This window comes from Triturus cristatus, chromosome 9 (assembly GCF_964204655.1).
Source record: "Triturus cristatus chromosome 9, aTriCri1.1, whole genome shotgun sequence".
Taxonomy (NCBI): domain Eukaryota; kingdom Metazoa; phylum Chordata; class Amphibia; order Caudata; family Salamandridae; genus Triturus; species Triturus cristatus.
Window position 1 is genome coordinate 216,014,715 of NC_140592.1, and position 24,713 is coordinate 216,039,427.

A 24,713-nucleotide genomic window follows, 5' to 3' on the forward strand; every position below is an offset into this window, starting at 1 on the left:
ACCCAACAAGCGGGTGTCTTGCTTCATCACCGGGTCTTTGCTCCTTATCGGGCCGGCAAGTGCAATGCCCGATCAGGCAAATAATTTTAATACAGTGTGGTCACCATCCTGGTTAAAAAAATATATACAGTCTGCACATGTGACACCAGTAGTTAAGTGAGTGTATGTGCTGACGTGATCAAGAGGTCAACATGTTTCTTGCCTTTGTATATAATAAACGGCAATTCATCAGGACCAGGGAATAAATGCGGCTACCTACACCTCTTTGGTGGTGCCCAATGTCTATAAGAGACTGAGTAGTGAGCACGCATACAGCACCCTAAAAAAGTGTGGTACCGTAGTTAAAAAGCACACCCTCCTTGGTTGTGTTGTATATAAGGCTGGGAGGAGTACACACTAAATTATAGTGTCTGTTCTGTTTACTCGATACACGCCGTCCACCTAGTGACGCGCCAGCCGCTGTAGACTCAGTCTACTTAACTACTGGTGTCACATGTGCAGACTGTATATATTTTTTAACCAGGATGGTGACCACACTGTATTAAAATTATTTAGTGGATCACCTACCCCTGTTTTAATCACTTTAACTCCATTTGCACCTACACTCACATATGTCTTAATACTGTTTCTTCAACCCCACACACACATCACTCACCGGCGTTGGAATAAAAGATCTCCGCTAGGAAGGCCCTATTAGGTGCCTGATCGGGCATTGCACTTGCCGGCCCGATAAGGAGCAAAGACCCGGTGATGAAGCAAGACACCCGCTTGTTGGGTGTGTGAGGGTCTTCTTTTCCAAATAAGGAGTAACCTTTACTCCTGCTTCTCACTATAGTTTCCTGTCACCACTGTGCGACCCACTTGTTATTCTGTCACACCTTGCGTTAACACTAGGAACTGCATACCTTCTGTTTTCACTATTCTTTTTATTAACCATAAAAAGGAAACATAATATCAGCTTCAGGAATCATTACAGCATACATAGTATTTATATCAACATACATAGATGCATTGAGAGCAGAGCAATTTAGACCCCCCCCCTATTGGTGAGCGGGGCCACGACCATAAATCGCCTAGCGTAGGGCATCAACAATGATTACATTATGGTGTGGGTGGATCAGTTCTGTAGGTCCTCCATGCCCTCCAAATCCTCTCCCATTTGAACAGGCATCCCTTACTCTGATATACTGTTTGTTCAGCTTGCTGGCACCAATCCAAATCATTCTCCCAGGCACGCACTGTTGGGGGTGTCTTGGTGCCCCACGCTCGGGCAACATTGCGCTCCGCCACTGCTCCCGCAAGGGCTAGCCAGGTTGTGGCCCATGTAGGCCAGACTACCTCCCCCGACACCCCCAGGATATGCCACCTCGCGTCTACCGGGACTTGCTCACCCACCACAGCTGCCATCACCTGGGCAACTTGCCTCCAGAATATTTGGATCTTGGGGCAATCCCACAATATATGAAAAAACGTTCCTATTTCCCCACATCCTCTCACGCACTGTTCCGACGTGCAATGGCCCACCTGGTATTGCGCAGACCGTGAGGCATATGATCTATATAAAATGCGGAGCTGAATCAGCCTAAATCTGGCCCGTGTAGCTATCTCTCTGGGACATTGAATGGCCTCCCTCCAATCATCATCTTCCAGGAGGCCCACGTTCGATTCCCACGCCGCCCGCAGGGGTCCCAGACAGTCAGGGGTATTATTTATAAGTACAGAAAGTGCTCAGTGGATTGCATCTGAAATTCCTTCCGTAAACTATCAAATGTTATAATTTCCCCCTTTTTCCAGATGTCTCCCAAGAGATCAATAGAAATGTTACTCCAACCACGGACGCCCCTCAGGCTGCTAACCTCGCTCAACAAATTTCCCTCCCATAAGTCTGTTGTGTGCAGATTTAGATTCCGTATATAGGTTTCCCGATTCATGCCCTTATATAGGTACAATTCACAATGCCCTTATTTGAACATAGAAATCCAGCCCTTATTTAGACATTGTCCGTACAAACCAAATACAGGTATGGCCACCTACATCCGTCCATCCACGTCACAACAAATTCTTGGAAAACCAGACCCTTAAGCCTTTAGGAATTTCCCTCAGCTTGAATATTGATTTCTCCAAGAACTCATTAAGTATGCATGAACATCTATTTCTTAGGGGTTCATTCATGACGTTCCTCTGCCCGACTTTTACGTCAATACCGGCATTCCTAGACACCTTCAAAGTATAACTATACCAGCACTTGCCATGGCAAATTGTGGTCCCCGGAGGATTCGATCCAACCCAGACTACGCGGTTCGCCACGGCAAGTTCGGAAGGAGATCGAGTTCCAGTCTGATGCACTGACCTGACGCTGCCATCCTCCTCGCAGAGAATCTTGCTCCAGTGCTCTCTGACTAAGGTATGGAGCTGACTAGAACTTAGAGAAACTTTTGGCAACTCTTGGCTAAACTAAAATATAGCTAGCTATACTTTAGAAATGGCACCTACTTCAAACCTCGTACTGCACTTAGGTTAGGTACACTGGGGAAGAACAATTTAGAAGCATCAGATGAGGATCATATTTTAGCTTATGTTATTGATGTATGTATTTTGATTAATATTTGTCACAGCTACAAACCATGCTATCGCAGTATTATTTTATCTTACTGCTAACCTTGTACATATTGTACTTTGCAGTCTGTCTTACGATTGTAGCAATTCATATCTCTTGCATGAGAAATAAGACTGTTCAATAAACCCTTTTATTGCAACGCCCGTCTCTCTATTTCTGTGCAACTCTGTAGAAACGAAGCATGCACGATTGACTGAGTGGAACTGTTATCTATTGTTTCCACGATTCTGAGACTGTTCCGATTCTAAAAGGAAACAAAGTTGTCATGTTTATGCGGTTGTCAGAGACTAATCCATTCTTGTATATTCGAGAAGTTTCTAGTGACCTCTGAGTTAGCTGGTCCACACAAGCAATTAAGTTTAATATACTCAATAGAGACATACTGACCTTAGTCCTATGTCAAATCTATAGTGTATGTTATTCCAATGTGCAGAGCCTATCAGGGATATAGGAACTACACTACAGGTCTGCTAAGCAAGTTTAATCTGAAACCCCACCGTCCTCCACCTTCCTTCTGAAATTGTCTTTTTCTTTGCAAGGCCTGATCTCGACTGTGGTTCCGAATCAAGTTTCAGCATGGAAACACTGACTGGCTGCCTGTGTCCTACCGTCGACCACAAGATGAAGATCCACAGAAGGCTGGGTGGGTATCTCACCATAGGCGATTCGGTCTCATTACAACACCCTGGATTTTTTTCCACTATTGATCGGTGATTGTCAAGCCAAAGCAGCAGACTTCTCAATCTTTGTGTACTATGGAGGGCCAGGGACCTCAGTCTTTCTCTGGTGACTCCAGCTCTCTACTAAGAAAAACACTATGTCCCTATACCCTAATCGAGGGTGTGGTGTTCTCTGAAGTTGTATGCTTAGAGGATTGGCGAATACACAATCCAGATCAAAATGCCTTTATAAAACACTGGACCTCACCTCTGCATGAAAGTCTGTTCTGCCCAAGGGCTAGCAGCACCTTCTCTGCACTACCTAAATGACAAACATTCCCACGTCTAAGCACTCCAAGTAAAAATCACAATTTTGTTTGAACTTTCAATCAAAGTATGTTTATTTTGGGGAAAAAAGTTCTATAATCAACCATAAAAACTACTCTCTATACAACCCTTTAGAGTCAATTTCCAGCACAGGAAAACTGATCAACAATCAAAAGTATGTTTATTTAAAAACAGTTTCATAATCAACTATAAAAACTACTCTCTACGTAACGTTTTAGTGTCAATCTCTAGCACAGGAAGCCTGCAAGACCACCTGTTCGCCTGCTTGCCTCGACTAATACACATTGTAGGAAGGCTGGGTACCTCTTGGGATGACCCTGTGTGGTTGACCCGGAGCCAAACCAAATAAGAGGACTTAGTGTAATCCGATGATTAAGACACCCAGAGGTTTGATATCTGCAACAACAGATCATACCGGTTTCATTCTTTGCTATGCAACTCCCTGCCAAGAAGTTGACCTGAGGGTTGGCACTAGCCGAATGAGCCGCGGCCTTCCTTCTGATCGAGAGAGGAGGTCCAGGAAAATGAGCCTCCTGTATGTAGGTGGCCTAGATGAGTCAGTTATCAGCTCCAAACTGAGGCATGATCGTTAGTCCACAGGAAGAATTCTAAAACAACCAAGCTACTTCAAAACTAATCCAGTGGGGGCAATTGCTGCCGGCACCCAGGTTCATGGTACTTTGAGCAGAGCTCTTTTCCATTTTTTTTACCACTTCGATGTGCACCAACAGGGACCAGAGATTAAAGACCTAATTCACAAAGCATTCTTCAAGACTACCTCAACTGATGGTCTTGATCTGAAATGACCGCCCTCTGGTGTTGTATTTAAACGTTTGCACACTAAAACACATGGAGCGGCCCAAAGCATCTTTGAGAAGCTCAAGAGCAAACGTAGCTCACAAAGATCTGGTGAGAAGCATCTTCTTGAAGTGGCTCCAGGCACCTCCAGGGTTGTGTCAGTGCAAATCTGAGTCTTTGTAAGCCGTTCACTGCCAGAGTGAACAACATGCAGTGTGTGGGGCTCCCAAGAGGAGATTAATGGGCCGATTCACTCGCACACGGGGTGAACTTTTAAGGAGTACTGCATGTGCTAAAAGAGTTCACCATTTAGTTCTTTCAACTCTGTCCCGCCCTTTCAGCACTGATTGCTAAGTTCATGTTTTGCAAAACACACAAAGGCTTCAATATGAGAACCCCGCTAAACCAAGTCTGGCTGGTAACTAGAGTAACCGGTCCCATCATGCTTACAAGGTCCACAGGAACACCATGTGCCAGGGTTTTTCTCCAACACACTTCATCTGCAGAATGTCGGGGTAAAACGTCATTCGCAAATGGTGGCAACTGTAAAAATTGGTGTTGAAACACTGATTCCTAACTGTCATGCCCTAACGTCTTGTGACCAGAGGTATTTCCACAACTCCTGCAAATTACTGATGCCCATGCTGCATTGTGGCCCACCATCAAGTGTAACTCTTTCAACATGTCCGGGCATTTTAGTCAACATCACTGCATTTTGGGACAATTCTTTTTGAGTTTCCTCATCACAATCAAGCATCAAAATTACTGTTCACGAAAATAAGAAAATTATACAAAGGTGTCAATCATGATTCACTGTGGCTTAGCAGCAAGGTACCAAGGTTCTTAAAAGCCAAAACTACCTAAAGTGGTCACTCATAATGACATAGGGCTGCAGACCCTCAATCCACCATGGTAATTTCAATCCAAAAGCAGCTGAAAGCATTACTCGTGGCAAAGAGCCATGGCTGACCAATTTATAGCTTACACAGCACCACATTCTGAACAAACTGACATTTCTACATCAGATCAAGTGAAAACGAACATATAAGTCATTTCTGTCAGACAATATTGTTTTGTAATCTTGGCAAAGTAGGTTTGAGATTCCCTGTTCTAATCATCAGTATAAAAGTTCCTGAGACCAAAGGAACTCCTGGCCCTCCAAAAAGTTCATGACACAGATCCGCCTGGCAGCGGTGTACCAAGGTCCTTACATACTGAGACAGGGGGCAGAATCAAAATCGCTACAGATGGAGGAAGACAGAAGCAGGGGCATCCCTGAGAGCATTTTGTAGGTGAGGGTACCCCACTCAAGACAGTACTTCAAATTGTGACCACAAGATGCATCTTCATTCAAAGAGAACAGTATGAGCTGATAGCAATAAATGACCTAGGACCATCGTTTGAGAATAGAGAGCACTGGGGTACATACTCTAAATGGACTGTTGGGCACGTTGACGCCTCCCCAAGCGACAGCAATGGTATGTTTGATCGGCTTGGCAGGATTGTAAGAACACGCGTAGGTTCCATCCATCTTGCTCTTCATTTGAACAGCAACTGGGTTTCCCTCCACATCCTGAAAGCAGAACCACAAAAGATGAAAGATGCATGGTGTGGAACTTGTGGTTGGAAACACACAGGTGACAGAAGCAATCAATATATGGTAGATAGTAAAACAGACTGTGGAACTAACACCCCACTTAAAAACTATTCCACTGTAGGTTCAAGTCATTCCCCAATGATTATAAACTTGAATCTCTCTCTTAGTGGTAAACGTAATTTAGTGCCTGTACTCCTACAATCTTTAGATAAAACAGACAACCCCTGCCCCTCTACATGAAATGAAGACCACTATTGTCACCCAAAGACCAGAGTGTGTAGTAGTAGTATTGGGTGTGGACTCTCTGGGCACAGGTTCCCACAAGGCCTGTTTATTCATTGCAAAGACCTCAGGGAAAACTCTAGGGAACCCTAAAGTGGAAAGGAAATAAAATCACCGACTTCGGAACGGGGGGGGGGGTGGTCTTCCTTTTGGACATAACACACACTTCCACTTTTTCCTAATATTTGCTGCTTCATACAGTTTTTATTTTGTATCAGGGTATTTTACAGCAAAGCTTTAAGAAACCAAAGAGACATTTTTCACAAACCGAGTCGCAAATGGAGTGAAAAGGTATCGAGAACAGATATCCCTAAGTAACGTTTTTGGTAGTGCCAACTGCCCTCTTAATATGTTTGCCTATGAGTTTAAGCATACTTTGCTCTAAATAAAGTCAGAATGTATATACCACTTGATTAATAAGGGCAAGTCTTTCAACATGGCAGCTGGAAGGTTTTTATTTTAGTTTGGTGGTAAAGGATATGCTTCATGGACTGTAAAAAAGGTAAATGGAAATTGTTTAGAATCCATTAGAGTTTTAAAACTGGAGAGCGAACGCTGCCCAGAACAGTAATGTATTGTACAAACTCTACTTCAGAAATCTTTCCCAAGAGGAACAGCAGAATGTATAGCTCTTTCCAACTAGCTTTAAAGCACGGTCTATGACTTTGAATGAGTGGTTTTATTTATAAAGAGTTCAGTGTTTCGAACTGGGAATCTTGGCATTCAATGAGACAGAGAGCCAAGGTCACCACAGGACTTAAACTACAATAAAAAAGGAAAAATATTGCTAAAATGAATCCATGTATGCAGCAAATCGAATTAAAGAGCTTGTGTGTGAAAGGATACCGCAAGTGGAGGAGTGTACGATTTTAAATAGAAAAAGGCATGAGTGAAGTAGCAAAAGGAGAAACCTAGAGTGTCAAATAAGTACATCAAAATAAAAGACGGACTAACACTAAAAATCAAAGTAACTCTAATGTGAAACAATGAATCCATAACATTAAACTGTGAGAAAATTAGCAATTAGATGCCCAAGAATGACCAGCGTCCTCAACCAAGCCAATGCCTCTTAAACTCATGGCCCACTCGAGGTTGCCCTCTATCAGATCATCTCACAAAAGCATCGGTCATGACGCCATTAGATTCTATGCGTACCACAGCCACATATGGCAAGTTGGGCTTTGTTTTTCGATTCCTCCCAATGAGAAAGAAAATGGTTCAATGTCTTACCTGTGCATATATCTTCAAAGGGGCTTGCTCAGCATCCGCAGGGTCCACAAAAAATTCAGCCGGATTATTGACAATGCAGCCAGTTTGCTCAAGTCCTGGACCATAAGCTTTAACCTGTGCAGCAACAATGAGAAAAGTTAGACGTTCTTTTGCATTGTGAAGATGGATGAACTAGTTAGTTCTTGGTACTTTGCCAATGTTCTGAGCGGCAGACCAAACTTGTCGAATTAGCATGACACCAGAGCGAGCACCCATCATTCCTGACTATGAACAAGACCTCAAAATTCATCTTGGAGGAGAATGTCCTTTATTTCGGCCTGCCGGAGTATCTGTTACAACGACTGCAGGTGGTCCAGAATTCGGCAGCACGGGCCATCTTTGGATTACCCGGCCGAGCTAGAACCTCGGGCCTCCTGCAGTCACTCCATTGGCTGCCCATCCGGAAGCGGATAGTCTTTAAGGCCTTGACCTTGGCCCATAAAGCTCTACATGCTTCAGGAGCAAAATATCTCCAAAAAAGGCTAGCTTTTTACCATCCTGCAAGGTCCCTGAGGTCGGAGTCTTTGTTTCTCGCCGTGGTCCCTCGCATAAAAAGGGCACGTATAGGAGGTCGATCTTTCAGACTGCTGGCTCCGCAGCTTTGGAATACTTTACCAGTGACACTGCGCAGTACCTCCAATCTGTTGGCATTTAGGAAGGGCCTAAAAACCTGGCTTTTTACTCTTTAGATATCAGCCTTGATTGTTAGTTTAGGGACTTCTCATTTTTCTGCTTTTTCTTTTCCGTTATGTTGTGGTACAGGTTTGCAATAAAGCGCCGGGACACTCTTTGAGTAGCCGTGCGCTATACAAGACAAATATAACATAACATAACATAACAATGTAGATAGTTCCTAGAATCAAAAACTAACAACGAACCTGCACTGAAAATTAGGTGAAATGAAAATTAATAAAGCTCAGGACGTACCTGCATGCTCACTGGGAACCCAGAGTAACCTGCTCAATCATGTCCTATAGCATGCCTGACCTATAATTATAGTTCAATGCACCGAATAACCTTTGCCAAGGGGATTTACAGTTGTTCCAAAGATTTAAGTTATTTTCCTGGGAAGCATGGGGATGTTAACCATTGAAAGGTGTATTCCAGAGTTTGGGATTGTGAGTTCTGAAAAGTTTTGCAGCAAAAGAGTAAAGAGGCATAACTACACCTTTCCTCCTTCCCTTGGTGCAATGAGAAGCTGCCTGGCACACGCGATGCCTTCTAGCACACAGGGAGTAGTTCCTGCCAATCAGAGTTAACAGATGGAGTGAAGGGGCAACTAAGACATTAATTAACCCTAAAATGAATACCCAGATCCAGACCAATTGTTTCATGTGATAGCCCACACCATTCTGTGCACGATAAGGTCTTTAGAGCATGCCACATTCTGGTTCCAGTGGCAAAAAGTTTCACCAAAACCAAAGTATATTATCATATGTGCTTGTTATCTTGTTAGGATTGTTAGAAGGCATGTCTTAAGGATCCAACTACGCGAGTTATAACCCATCCTAGACCAGGTGTGCTATAAAAATGAACACATGAAACACCCTATCGTTGATATAGTTACTAGACTGTCGCACAATAAGAAGTAAGAAGGCTAGTCATCCAGAATAAAGTTACTTATAAGATTACTCACTGCAGGCTGCAATCCAGAAGCATTAGTGCCTACAAAATTGTTATTGTAGAACTTAACAGCAACATAAATCAATGAGGAGAAACATGTACTTCCAGCGTTTATGAGATTTGAAATGCCTTATATCAACAAAACGTATTAAATGCTAGCACAGAATAGACTTGCCTTTTCGGAGTGACAGTCTCTCGACGCCGGGAGGATGAACGCCATGTAAGGGCTGTCTTTGATGTCTTCGTCATCGCACATGACATGGACGGCATATTCACCCGGCTCTTTGGGCCAATAATGCACGTTACAAGAGCCATCATTCTGGTCTTCACACTCTATTTTCGCTTGAGAGGGGCCTTCAATCGCAAATCCTAAAAGTAACACAGTTATACGAGCATGTGAAAAAGTGCAGAATTTATTAATATATATTTTTTTCGATCTGTTAAAAAAGGACATTTTGGGAATGCACTAATTCACAAAAGAAAGTTGCGCATTTGCAAAAAACGGATATGGCCTTGTGTGTGTTTTCTTTCTCTCTCTCTCTCTTTCCTATTCTCTTTCTCCTACCCCATGTGCTTATAGGGATGAAAATTGTCCCAGATTCGGATTTTAGGGAGTCCTTCATTAAGAAAGGCCTACACAGAGCTATGTACCTGGTACATCTGTAATTTCCTTATGGTAGCTATGAATAAACGGATGTGAGGATTCACTTACGGACCTCACCCTCTCTTCTGGAATTCAGGAGGGAACTCAAAACCTGGCTATTCATCTGAAGCCTTTAGCAGCATTGCTCTTAGCGCCTGGATACCCTCCCGGGTGACAAGCCGCGCTCTACAAATCCTGTTTGATTGATTGAACAGCGGCTGTCACAGTGCAGGCGGGGCAGCAATGTATCCTGACAGCGGTGCATGCCTAGAACTCCACTGCTCATTTAATTAAACTACATCGATGAACAGAATTATATTTCCACCTAAAGATGTATATCTCTAACTCTTACCTTGAGTTAGAAATTTCATTCAATGTATTGACGTGTACAGACGTTTTAATACCCTGTTGGTGACAGGGCAAGAAGCTGCGAGCATCAGCTGGAGCAAACCCTCCACTGATTAGCTTAAGGTACCCAATGCATTTCCAAGCAACAGGCACGGGCCGTCTGCTCTAATGGGCAGGGAGGATGACCACAGAATGGGAGCGCAGCACCAGTCCGGGCAGCCAGGCCATCCCTTAGCCGGCAGACCTCGATTATGAATCAACACCAGCGGTTTTTGTAATATGTCCGAACACTTGTGAGAGACATTTTGCTCCCTTGTAAAAGTCCAGCCATATTTACAAGTCTGTGGCCTTACTAGCAAAAAAAAAACAATGACTAGACATTTCCATTACTATGCCTAAAAGATGAAGAATCTATTTGTTCCATTTATAACACCTTTAAAAAACATATAAAGGACTGGAACGTTGGTTAATTTTCTCAAATGTTAAACATTTTTGAGGCAACAAATGCTGCACATCACAAACTGCAACACCACAGGAATATTCAATGGCCACTAACATGGATGTCGATTCATCAAAATGCCAGGGGTAGCAAAAGTGACATCATACCATGTGACCCACTCCGATGATGTCACAGTATAAGTGACATCACATGAACTTTGACCCAGTGACATCACAGGAAGTGACCTCACTTGTCTTTGAACTCCCCCCCCCCCCCTTTATCACAGGAAGTGACTTCACATGAACTTTGAACTGGTGACCACAGAAAATGACATCACCTGCCCTGTGGACCCCCATGAAATCAAACAAGCAACAGTGCATGACCTTTGACTATGTGCTTTCACAGGAAGTGATGCATCTAACCTTTGGTTACTTATTTCACACAAATAGAGGTTGGAAAATCTATACAGATACAAAAGAAGCTCCCTTTGAACAGAAACACACAAATCCTATTCACAGGCGCGCAATAGATTAGCAGCGTAGCCAGTGTGTCATTGGCAGTGCTTGAAATAGAAAAATAGAAGTGCAGGTAGGTACCAGTGCCTAATTTGTAAAAGAATAAGTGGTGGGCCCAAAATGTCACTGAGAAGCCAGCGGCCACTGCTATTTTATGTTGGTGTGCTGAATACCAAGACTGCCTAGTCTTGATTCCACCTCTCAGGCCTCTTTAATTCACCGCCAGACGCTCCCTGCCCCTTTAGCTCACTCTTGCATGCTCTTTTTCACCCCTGCTTTCTATCACTATCACATTTTTTTTCTGTCTTTCTCTTTCTGCTTCTTCCTCCCCTTGTGTGAATTTCACTCTCTTGTTCTGGGTCAAAGTCTGATGAAGAAAAATAAGTGCTGGGCCCCAACAATGAGTGGCGGTGGGCCCCACATGCAAGCACTGGCTGAAATTAAGCAGTGGCAGGTACCCTATGCCAGAGTGCCTGCTTGTTTCTCAGAAATGTCATTACTCTCCAATTAAAAATATCGCACCCCTGCTAAAAAGTGCAGGTACTCTCCCTCTCAAAATAACCTGACAGCACCAGCCCATTTAAAGCACAAGTCATGCTCCTAGTGCTAGACAGGAAATGCCCCCCAGATTGCTATTTGGATGACAAAATACAGCAATTATCAGGATTCAGTGGGCCTGGTTTTCATGGGTGCAGCAGGTGCAGTGGCACCAGGGCCATGATGCCTGAGGGGTCCACTGAACTCTGATTATTGCTGCATTATTTTAACACTGGCATTGGATTCACAGGTGACTATTGGTGAACAATGTATATGCAAATGGGTGGGTAGTTCGCAGACTCGGGGATGGGTGGATAGTTCACAGGATTAGGGGTGGGCAAGTTAACAGGCTCGATAGTGGGCAAGTAGCCCCCAGGCTTGATGGGGAGGCAAGTAGTACACAGGCTCCAGGCAGGGAGGCAACAGGCTTGAGTGGGGGCAAGGAGCATACAGGTTTAAAGGGTTCGCTGGGTTACAGGTTCATGGGGGGCAAGCAGCACACGGATTCCACAATAGCAAATAGCATATAGGCTTGAGGCAAGTAGCACACAGCTTTGAGAGGGAGCAAATAGTACACAGGCTTGAGGATGAGAAAGTAGCACAAAGGAGTATGGGTGGGTTAGTAGTACCACACATGCTCAAGACAAGTAGTGTACAGGCTCAAATGTGTATTATGCACCCACAGGGCAGATTAAAATACCCAAGTACAAGCCAGTGGGAATCATATTAGAGCAACAAGCCCTTCCCAATTTTATACCACCATAAAGCGCCTGCTCTTTAGGTCTCGCCTGGCGTTGGAGCGCGCATGCGCTCCTCGCCTGCGAAACCTATAGTTAATAATATATTTCAGAAGGGGACTTTAAGCCCCGCCCCTGTTCCCGATAGGTGGGGGTCGTACTTTATGCTAATCGCAGCCTCGCGATTAGCTTTTCGTCATTTCGGTTAACGCCCTGTGGACATTTAGGCCGACCCATCCAGACAAGCGCACGCCATCTTTGTTTCTGCGCGTCATCACTTGTTAGGTGAGGGGGATTAATCTTTCCAGATGCCTTCCTCGCCATCTTCCCTTCCAACCTTTCCGTGCACACGGCAGCAGCAGCCTAACAGATATTGGCAAGAAGTGTGTCAGCAGTTTTGCAGTGCCTCTTTCCTTTCCCGTCCCCTCTCCCTTTCGCCATTGGCGTCTTCCGTTTTTATTTTCCTTACAGGGTTTTACCGCTGGAAAAATACACAGCGGCTCGGGAGCAGCCCGACACTGGGAACTCCAGAGCTTCTGCCCAAGTCCAAACGTGCTGCCTAGCGGGAGAGCACGGGCTGCTTCCTGGGATTCAGGTATTTGCTAAGTGCAACATAATCATGGCTACAGTGCGGCTTTCAGGCTCAGTACTGGCACGGTTCTGGAAAAGGGAGTTCAATCCAATGCATCATAATCCGCACAGCACCGTCCCGACGCTATTTTTGTAATTTTATTTTATGCGTTTTTCTATATAGCGCAAACTTTACCCGAAGGTGTCATAGCGCTTCGGATTCACGAATGCGAAGCACCGCCGATTTTCTGGGATGATGTAATTGAGGGATTCTTTGTTTTTAAATGTTGAAAAAAAACATAATTTAGCAGCAAAGCTTGCACTTTAAGAGGAGAAAAACAAATGCATGCTATGTCAGTAAAAGTTGTAAGGCACTCAGCCTCTCTGCGAAAACGCATTTGTTGTATGCAGGACAGTGCCCTGGAAGGAAACATTTCAAGTGCTTTACTTAATTTTGCTTTTAACAGCAGTCCGTGTGGCCTCAGAGGGCTCCGGACATGCTGCAGTGCTGGGCTCATCATCTCCCCACCCAGTCCTTGCATAAATGTGGCACCCCTCCGCTTTTGTTTGATACTGCATACCAGCGCTGCAGCTGCCTCCTCCTCCACTGCTTGGTATTTGAATGCATTTAAAAAAAATATTTTGCTGATTTATTAGCGCGAACTCGACCCGAAGATATAGGAGCGCTTTACATAAGCAAGTACTAGTTACGTTACACAAGGACACATTTGTTTTTTGGTCGGCACGGGCAGATTAAGTGATTCGTGCACAATCACAGGTTGCTGAGCTGACACCGAGGCTCCAACTTCATTCCCCAGCTCCAAAGTTGGCAGCTCTAGCCGTGAGGCCACATCCTCTTCCCTTTGTATTGTGAAAGTTAGGAGAAAATAAAACTATCATTATGCACTACTATAATTAAGATGTTCACTAATAATGTCTTAATTGTGGCAGTGTATAACTATAGATTTATTTTCTCCAAACCTTCATTGGTTCCATGGTCATAACAACATAGCAACCTGCAGGCTGCATGGGGCACAGATCCAGCATTTGCAATGCAATAGGTCTCGCATTTGCGAGAGTTGTAAGCTATTGGCATGGTAAATGACAATGCCTTTAGTTTATCTGTTTTAAAAAACAACACATGAAAAAGGCATTGTCATTTACAATGCCAATAGCTGAAACCCTTGCAAATGCAAGACCTATTGCATTGCAAATGTTGGTTATTTAGGAACTGAATGCAGTTAAAAATAGGTTATCAAGCAGCAGGCGAACTATAAAGCTGAACAGCGCTTTATGGTTAGCAGACTTTAGCATGGACAAACAGCTGTGCCCAGGACCAGGGTGCCAATACTCTGAGGGGCGCATGAAGATGGGTGAATTAAGGTTATTTCAACAGCAGCACCCCTGCCATCTTGCTCCAGTCTTGTCTGTGCCCCTGCATGCTCGTTTCTGTCTAATTTGCAAGTTTAAAGTGGTTTGCAGGTTTAAATCAGTTTTAATCCTTAATTATACTGCGTGCGATTTTTTTAACACCCCATTAGCCACCTTCGTTACCCTCCCTTCATCCTCTCACCCTTGCTGACACAAACCAACAACACCCTCATCAGCGTGAGGCAGCAAAGCTATCAGTGATTTGAGTGAGCTGGGGAGGTCCAGAGATGTTTGTGTTCAGGGGCCAGTCACTGCTCAGCCAGGTACTGACCAGTGAACACCAAAGGGGCTCCTGCGGTCTCATTTAATTCAATAGCACCTGCAAAGGGTGGCAATTTTCTCTCCGCCCAGGGCGGTATCTTAGCAAAGGCCGGCTCTGATTAGCGACATGTGTTTTCCATGTGGCAGTTGAGGATGTGGGTAATGGCAAGTGCAGCCGACTTTGAAGCTGGGAAAACTGGTTCGCGTCACGGCGAGAGGCTCAACATCCTGCGATTCTGGGCAAATCGCTTAATCTCCTTATGCCTAAAAAATGAATGTGTCCATCTGTAATGCAACTGGAACTTATGTAAAGCCCTCTGATACCTTCGGGACGAGTTTGCGCTATATAAAACTGCAAACAAAAACAGTATTATGCTAAATTACATATACTATATGAACGATGGGAAACCTCGCCAATTACCTCCACCATTTAAAGTAAATTGACCAGGGGCCTTGTCCATCCACCTGAGCATAGAACTATTTAGTAGTTTGAAAAATCTTCATTAATCAGATTTGGGGGCACTTAGCACAGTTGACAGAATTACCAACTTGTTGAACAAAATTCAAACAGTGAGACATGACACCTTGCAATGGCGCCTACAGGCAGCCTTTTAAACCAAGTTTGGGGAGAGAATGTGGCCTAACGGCTAGGGGGGTTGACCTTGGAGCTGGGTAACCAGGTTCAAGTCTCGGCAGGGATGCACAACATCCTGTGATTCTGGGCAAATCACTTAATCTTCCCGTGCCTAACAAAAATGAATGTGTCCGTATGTAACGTAACGGCTTCTCATGTAAAGCGCTCTGATACCTCCAGGTCTAGTTAGCGCTATAGAAAACTCCAGAAAAAAAAGTTTTAAACACGCTTTCCCTGAGGCTTTCCAACTCAATTCGTTGTTTTCTCCAGACTGATCTTTAAAATGAGCATAGCGTTTAAATGTTACTCTCTACGATTTTGGAAAAACTTGAAAGGCTGCCGCAACATGTTATTGCCAACAATCATTCTCGGTTAGGAAAAAAGCATTACGTGAATAATGCATCTGTACATTTTATTGTGTGCATCAAACAATGGTGCGAGCGTACTTTTTCATATCCATTGCATTGCATTTGTTTTGAGGCCCAGAAAGCTTCAAATGTGAAATGTCTCTTCAAATTTCGAAAATTAAAGCTGACATTTCCTGATTACAATCTACTGAAACACGCCTCAAGCCAACCTTGAGGTGTAGAGTTTATGTACCCGGCCGTAACTTGGTCACCGAAGGTCACTCACTGGAGTCTGACACATGTGTTGTCACACGAGCCCGACTCCAAGAGAGAGACCTGTCGGGGGTTGGCGAATAAATCGTTTCAGGTTCGTCGTTTGGGCTACTAGATTGACAGCCCTGCAGGTGACTGAGGCGAGACCCAGGCACGCAGTGCAGCAGATACATAAGCACGGATCTAGAAGTCTAGGACTGCGCGCTGGTCAGCTCGGGCTCACAACAGCAACAGAGAGGATGAGTCCTGCACAGGGCAGGACCGGTGGGTCCAGCCAGCTTGCAGGCAATCTGCAATCATGATGGAGTCACTCAGAGCTTCCTTCATCAGCGCAATCAAGTGCTACTCACAGTGGCTGAGTGATTTCCAGCCAGGGGTCACAAGAAAGGTGGCAGGGGTCGCAACGGGTGGTTTAGGGGTCGCAGTTGCGACCCCTGGTGACCCCTAATTGTCATCCATGGGCACCAATAGTTGGGTTCTATAGTAAGGCAATAATGGAATGGTGGACTCAGCAGAACTGTACAGCTCAAAACAATTTGGGCAATTGGTGCCTGGAACTATAAGATGTCACGCTCAGAGCTCTTAGAACACAGGACTTCATCCACTTAATAATGTATTCTGTTAAACTGTGATCAAGAATGTCACAGTGGAGATGAAATTCAACCAAACCGAACCCCGCCACTTTCTCCCCCCCCCCCCCCCAGCTGCCTTCCCCTTCACATATAAAACTATTATGTATATATCCGTGAGGTATATCCGTGAGGTGGCAGGACAAACATATTTGGATTGCGCTGGCCGAAGTGTATGAAGCTGCTAGGGGATCATCTTCAGGCACCAAAGGCTAGTCATTGCCATGAACAAAGATTTGTTATTGACACCAGTGGGCTGATTCCCTTTCTTCCACAGCAAGAAGCAGCTGCAATGGCCCTGCATGTGAATACATAAGATGTACACCATCATTTTAATGTGTTCTTTTCTGTTCCATTGTGTCTTTCACTAAATTAATAAATGCAATGTTTAACCACTCAACATGGTCATTATTGTAAGAAACAAGGCAGGATTTGGAACATAAACTCTCTACACACACATCCTTACAGACTAAGCCGCTCACTCCCTAGACTTTGGTGTCTATTCAAGTCAATACATGAATAGATTCATGCTGCAGCCCTGGCCTAGAACAAACATGACACATGCCTGCAGTGTAGTCATATCTACAGAAAAACAAAAGCAGGCATAAAAGACATGATAATAGCAATGCCTAAAGACTCACTAAGTTTATTCAAACATCTGTGCAGATGATGAAACATCACGCTTTCTCATTGTGAGGCATTTTTTCCTGAGGCAGATTGTGTCATTCTTGTGGCACAAAACTACTTACAGAGGGTAAAAAAATGTAAGTAACAAGCATATTCTATTCAATGTGATCTTTGGGAAGAAAAAGCATTTCTCATGTGCAGTGTCTCTAACACCTATTCAGAAGCGACTCTTGAGACATCTTCCACATTGTGTCCAGACACAAAACTGGACCACAGCCATTTGAGATAAGATGATGTTGGGTATCTTTACTATACACCACAGGTGCTAGGGTCAGGTAAAGAACGTGACGCACTGTGTTACCCTTAGAAGCCCTGCAGGAGCTATTGAGAGTTCAACTCACGCATAGATTCCTGTGGCATGTTTCATCATAGGTGAACTCCCCACATCAAGGTGGGTCGATACCTGCTTGGTGGACTCAACGGACTGCCGGGAGGTCTAGATACATATTTTGGGATAAAAGCAGGGATCCAGATATTTTATTAAAGATAGCTTAGCGTATACCGACAAGACTTTTAATAAATAGGTACCTTATTTATGATTAAAAGCATGGATAGATGAAACATTGTATTTCATTAAGCATCAACGTGCAATGCTTGTAATCAGATCTAGGGTTCACATTTATTAAAGGAGAAAGCTCTTGGGTATATCCCATGATATTTTTAGTAAGATATCTGTATCCCTGCTTTTATCCAGAAACATTTATCTAAAGCTCCTGGGAATTTCCCGGCAATTGGTTGAGTCCACCAGAGTGGTATCTAACTACCTTGGTGTGGAGAGTTCACCGATGACGAAGCACGCCACAAGAATCGGTCAGTGAGGTGAACATTTCATATAACTTTGGATACCTACAAGGCTTCAGAGGGTGACAGTGTTTCACGCTCTGTACAAGACCCTATCAGGTGTGGTGTATAGTAAGTGTTTCAAGGGAGGATATGCAAGGGTCTTTTTAGTCTCTCTCTCTCTCTCTCTCGCTCTCTCTCTCGTGCATACAAGATATTAGAGTTTGAACATCATGTCCTTACCACTTATGTAAGTCTATAATTCGCTTTATCAAACAAATAATCCAGGCCGTGCACACAAATCTAATCAGCTGTCTCTGTGTAATGGTGTAGGTGGGGCTGAGTGGTGAGTGATGAAGAGCAGGATTTGGAAACCGGAGAATTAAAGTTCTTGATGTAATTGAGCGCCTTTTCCTGTAGGTATGTTTAACCGTCTTCTGGTTCCAACCCTTGGCAGCACATAACCAAGCAGAGAATGTTGGCACCTGTCTAGGCCAAGCTATGAATCAGAAGAACAGGCCTGGAATGACTGCCTAAGTAAATTAAATGCCTTCTTCCAAACTTGCATCTAAGGAGTGGTATTAATAGAATACTTAACACAGTGGCCCGTATGCCCATCATACATATGTAAATAGTAAGAGGCACCCTTGTAAAGGAATGAAGTTTATTTTACTCATATGTTCACCTAAGGCAAGTTAATTTTTAAATAGTGGTCTTGGTTATTTTCCAGACAGTGCCATTTCCTCCAAAAAGTCAAGAAAGGGGGAGCCGAGATAAAGAACTGATTGCGGTAGGCAACGGAGGACTTCAGAATATGCTTCATAACATGTCTCAAACTTAGATTGTCCATCCGTTACTTGTCTGAAGCAGCATGGGCTGCAGTACACATATCCCAAATCAGGATACTGCTTTCCCCTGAGAAACTATCCCCTTCAACTCACTCCAGCCTCGATTACAAGGGTGTGGTAAATTGCGACAACTGTGAAAACCAGCTGTTTGCACAGGAGTTGCAATTACAAGTGGTAATTATAAGTGGTCAGAGTTTTTCCCATTCCTCTAAGTTTTCCCAAGGTAAATAATGGCAAGACAAACCAGCTGATATTTACCAGGTGAAAAGGCCAATAAATACTGGGACATGTGGATCTTGATGTGGAAATCACAAAAATTAGTATGTTAATCAGGGAAAAATCAATATGGGGGCCATTTCTTGTATCCATTACATTCTAAACTCCAGGGTATCACCATTTAATGGGTGAAATAAATACCACCTGTCCAACCACCCAACCCGTGGAGTTTGATTGATGGACATCATTAACCACTGAAAGTTTAGCTAAATGATAATTCTTACAAATAGTGATATAGCACTGAAAAAATAATAAATGCTCTCTTACTGCCCCTTTCCACGTCAGACTAGGGCTAGGTAGCTGCTTCAGGGTTATCATACCTCTGCTGAGATAAGTAATCCTTTTGCTCATGTTTTCAGGTTGAGGAAAACATGACTTTGTACCCCAGACACTGGGAAGGCCCTGTAGAGGAGTGCACCGTTTCCTCGGCCCTCACCCACCTCTCAGACACAGCAGTCTGTCAATTATGTCTATGAAGCAGAAGGCCCTTTCACACCAATAATAGGCAGACTAACACGTCAGTGATTAAGGTGTGGTGCAATACTGCACTGTCTTAAGCTGGCTTGCATTTTCCCACATTCATTCTAAAAATACAAATGCAATGCTCTTTAAGGACCTTCTCTATACTGGTGGGGAACTCAAAAGTAAAAGTAAGCACTGCCAGGTGAAGGCCAGGCTTTTCTCACAGGCCCTCTTAAAAAAAAAAAAAAAAAAGCTTACACTTTCCTGCCACAAGGCACCCACCAAGAACAATTAAAACTAATCATAAAGTTTAGAGTGGAAGGTAAGTATTTACAATTGTCTACATTATTCAGGATATCCCTGTGAATATTTTCAAACACCCACAGAAAAAATACATTGGGCCCAATAAAGACCTAAAGCTTCAATCCAGTTCTTTCTATGGATAGAGGAATGCTATTGACACATAATAAAAACACATAATATAGTCCCCCACATGATCGCACCACACCAGGAGCAATGGTAGCCGACTTGCCTGTCATAAATGACACATCAAAAAGCATGGAACACTTGACACATCTCTCCATGCGGGAGCAGGACCACCCACAGAACACTTCCATGCACATTCTTTACACAGGTTCTTTGACTTACTTCCTTGTATGGCAAGACATGCAGTGGCAGTTGCCTTAATTACTTCCAGATTGGACTATTGCAACAGCCTTTATGCAGGAGCAAATAAGTCGGTCCTACACAAGCTACAGATGGTACAGCATGCTGCAGCCTGACTAGTCCTAAAATGGCGCAGGCACTCATCAGCATCCGCCGCTCTAAAGGCTCTGCATTACCTATCTATCCATAAAAGAATCTTGTTCAATATCCTCATAATTACCTTCCGAATTTTTCATTCCTCAGGCCCACATTATCTACGGCCTAGGTTTATACGCTATCTGCCATGCCATACCCTCAGATCTTCGAATGCTAATCTACTAAAACCCCCTGTTTTCAGATACGTCTCAAAAGGGGGAAAATCAATTGCAGTTCTAGGGACAAAAGCCTGGAACCAACTGCCTAACCACCTATGTTTCATCCAATCAGAAACTCTTCTCAGGAAAGCTCTGAAAACGTGGATTTTTACGGCACCTGATACGCTATGTAAAGCACTTATCTAAATTCTCGTTTCCTAGTCTCAGCCACCCTGTCTGTTAGCAACTTGCTCAGCGCCATGATGCTCCTCGGATTGAAAGTATCGCTTTACAAATACCATATAACATAACTTAACATAACAGGTCAAATCTACCAGTCCAGAAGACACAGCTAATTTTCTACGATGTAGAAAACCAAGGCTTTATAAAACAAACAGCTGTAATTGTAAAAATTGAGAGTTAATAGCGAATTTTATCCTGTAGAACATAGGAAACATTCAGAATTAGAAAGTCAATGGAAACAATAAATCCATTTAATAATTCAGTTGTACATATTATATGATTAAACTCACCTAGAGCACCAACCTCGGTGCCAATCGATTCCACCACAAAATCAGCAGATTTTCCAACCACGCCTCCATAAAGCCCAGGTCCCCAGGCTCGGACCATTTGAGGACCAGCTTCAGGACCCACCACAACTTCGAATGGGCTGATGAAGACAAAATGAACATGAGTGATTTTTCTTTTTTTTTTTACCCTCCGGTCAACACACTGAAAGCACCACCTTTCTGCTATCAATGCAGGTAAAATCAAGGTCGGACTGGAACAGAAAATAGGCCTGGGCACCAAAATAAAGTGGCCCCATTAGTGTATTAGAAAGCAAAAAAAAAAGTGGGCCACGTATGCAAATTTGCAGTTTTTAGCTTAAGACGCGTTGAATGAGCGTTTTATAATGTATGGAAGACTGCATGGGTTTGAGCTTTGTTCTATTATCAGGGAAATCAACAGTAAAAACTGGCCCAGAAGACCCTAAAACAGGACCTCAACCAGCCACAAACCGGTCTGCATGCTGACTTATTAGACCTGCCCATTGGGCAATGGGGGTAAAAAGTATTGAATATTTTCTCTAATGTAATTAAACCTTGAAGTCTGTGAATGGTCATGAAAATGTGCTGAGCAAATTAAAATAATCGGCAAGGGAACTTCATAATTTTCATAAGTAAAAGCATAAATAATTCCTGATAACCCCAACATATATTTGTCCTTTTCCTCTCCTGAAGCCCCGCTAAGATGATGCACATGGGAAGCTGGACAAAACAGAAACGTGACCCTTCATTAATTATTACATTGATCACTTACCTGTTGTATTTAATCATATGACTCGTCGTCAACAATTTGAGAGGGTGAGAACTTTCCTGGTTGATTAAACTCGTTGGTCAACAATCATTTACCTTAGATCAAAACCTTCACAATTAAATATCCCCCATACATTATAAGATTCTGTAAAACAGAAGCTGCATGCCTGCAAGAATCCCACCTCGCTGCATACTGTATCCTGGCCTTAGGTCCAGGGTACATTGTAATACAAGATGGGGAAGGCTTTATTTCATGTTTTGGGGTTAGGACAGTGCTTAATCAATAGCTCTGTAGGCTGGACTCAAGTACATTAATCTATTTGTCTTCCTAGAAGATGCAGAATCACTAAAAACATGCTACAAGGCTTTCCGGCCGGCCACAATCAAAGCTTCCTGTTGGGAAACAGTTCAGTTGAAATTGTAGCAATACCAGATGCCATCGGCCCCTTCGCAAAATCACGAGAGTTCATGAAAAAGATTCCAGAAAAACATGAATGGCCATCTACCAATTATTCTGCCCATTTACTAAAAATGTATTTTTTGTGACTGCATGCTTCTTACTCGAGGAAAGCCAGGAGTAAGTCACACCTACGCCAGGATTTAGACAGTCACAGAAACAAAATGGAAACTGAGCCATTGTGGGCTCGAAAATGGACCACAGATCATAACCAGTCATAGATCCAATATCTATCATTGGAAACAGGGCGCTGCTACTACTGTTTCAAAAAGGAATTGGTGATCTGGTTTCAAACAGAAAGTCGGCAGCTACAATAGGACTGGAAAACTAAAGGTGGTTTAATTCTACCCATAAGTAAAACAATTGAAAATATTTGCATTAAGATAGTTAATAAAATTCCAACTTAAAAGGATTACCAGTAACCCTGCAGATGTGCAGACATGTCTTCTCAGGAGAACACGTTTTATTTGCCACGTCCTCTATTGTCAGAACTTATTTTTTTCAACTAAAATCTATCTGGGCCACACAGACTATATATTTGAGGCCATATTAAAGGCGCTAATACTGCAAGAGTGGCCACAACAGGTCGAAGGAAATGTCAAATTCCACCACTACTTTTCCTTGAGTATAGGAGCTGTTTAAATCCTCCATGTCTGTTGCCCGATCTACCCACTGCTTCATCAATACACTCAAGACTATAACCACATTAAATAGATCCCGTAAGGGCACAAGAATTGATGGAAATAATCATTTGGAGAGTGAGTCTTATACTTTTTTATACTTTTTTTATTTTTATACTTGAAATACGACTCTAGAGGCAACATTAAAAATATGCACTGTCAAAGGCAATAGGTCTGGCCGGCATCATGAGTCCTGATTAAATATTCCCAAAAACCTTTTGAGGTGCAAAACAGTCCCTCGTAGATTATAATGCAAGCAATCCATGTAAGAGGAGCGCCACACCAAACAGCCAATGCTATGAAGTAAAAGGGTAATAGTCCTGTGCGGTGAAGCCAAAGCCATCTCAATGTATTTTTTTTAAGAAACAATATGTACACACTGTTTTATACTTCAAAATTCGGATTATTGTTTAAGGTGGATGCTCCACTCATGTGACCCAAGTAATTTAAAAGTCATTTCATGACCCAAGTACATACTATATATATATGTCTTTGATTTATTCCCCTCCTAACAAGTCTCACCACCAAGCATCCCCCAATGTTTATCCTCCTAATAGATTTGCTTTTTAAAAAGTAGTTAGAAAATTAGTCAAATGGAAATTCACCTCTGCCCTTTAATTCTCCTCTACGTCCCCAAATCTCACTGGCATTCCCACAACAGTGAAAAGAGAATAACTGGCAGAAGGGCAGAGGAAGATACACTTCAAGCTACCATTCATTTGACTTTTTTTTATTTTTTATTACCTCTAAGTTTTACTCAGATGGTCATTCATTTATTGTCTATGCTTTTAAGGCATTAACCTGGTGCATGGTTTAATCGCTCACCTCTTAGGGATATTCTGACCACCCCAGGTTATGGTAGCAACGTGCTTTCCGGGGTTGATTGGATAATACTCAAACGCGTATACACCATCCACCACTTCCTTGGACTTCACAAGCTCATCCAGGCCTTCTGTCAGGAGAACACATCAACGGAACATGATCATCCTACAACATTCAGGATACAGTCTGACCACATTGGCCATGCAACATTTAATCCTTTGAGTTCATCCGCATGCATGTTGTGAAGAGTAACAAAGTGCGTTACATAATGATATATTATTTTATAGTATGTGGAAACATAATACCGTTGTAATTGTATACCAAGTCCAAGAAACACAGTTGGTTTATTTTCCAAGTAATGGCAAATATACTGCTGCCCACTGACTGGAGAACTACTTTGGAAAGTCTAATAACTATGTACATCCCTCAAATAACCTGTAAAAACAATATTAAGGAGACATGTGAAGCATCAGGCTCTGGCATGAAAAACTGAGCTGTTGGATGCTCTCTCAAGCAACACCAAAGGATTCACAGTAGCTTTTTGCTGCCTGGCCCCATCAATCCTTCCCATGCTGCTGTTGTGCGGTCTAGTGCTTCAAGACCACTTTGCTGACAAGTTAAGTACAACTCATTGAGAGATTCGCAGTAAATTCACAGTAATACTGTGAATGATTAATTGAGATACTGTACCAGCTACATGTTGTATCTTTAGCATTTACCGGTGCAATTTAAGAATCAGCTTTTTGTTAGACTAACAGACATATATGATAGTTCCACACATGTAGCATCAGGTAACAATGCATTAATTTTAATTAGAAGAAACTGTGAAATGAATGGTGTACGTTTATGACACATTTACCACGGATCAA

General features: G+C 43.1%; 1 protein-coding gene across 4 annotated transcripts in view; it reads right to left on the reverse strand.

Moving 5' to 3' along the window:
* Window positions 1–24,713, reverse strand: part of FLNB (filamin B) — a 446,441-nt gene that overhangs the window by 185,529 nt on the left and 236,199 nt on the right. For all 4 annotated transcript variants that reach the window (XM_085624763.1, XM_085624762.1, XM_085624761.1 and 1 more), the window contains exons 10-14: window positions 23,848–23,974; window positions 21,103–21,239; window positions 9,369–9,562; window positions 7,532–7,645; window positions 5,852–5,995 (exon numbers count right to left, since the gene is read on the reverse strand). In XM_085624763.1, coding sequence (XP_085480889.1) covers window positions 5,852–5,995; window positions 7,532–7,645; window positions 9,369–9,562; window positions 21,103–21,239; window positions 23,848–23,974 — 716 coding nt within the window. The remainder of the gene's footprint in view (window positions 1–5,851; window positions 5,996–7,531; window positions 7,646–9,368; window positions 9,563–21,102; window positions 21,240–23,847; window positions 23,975–24,713) is intronic.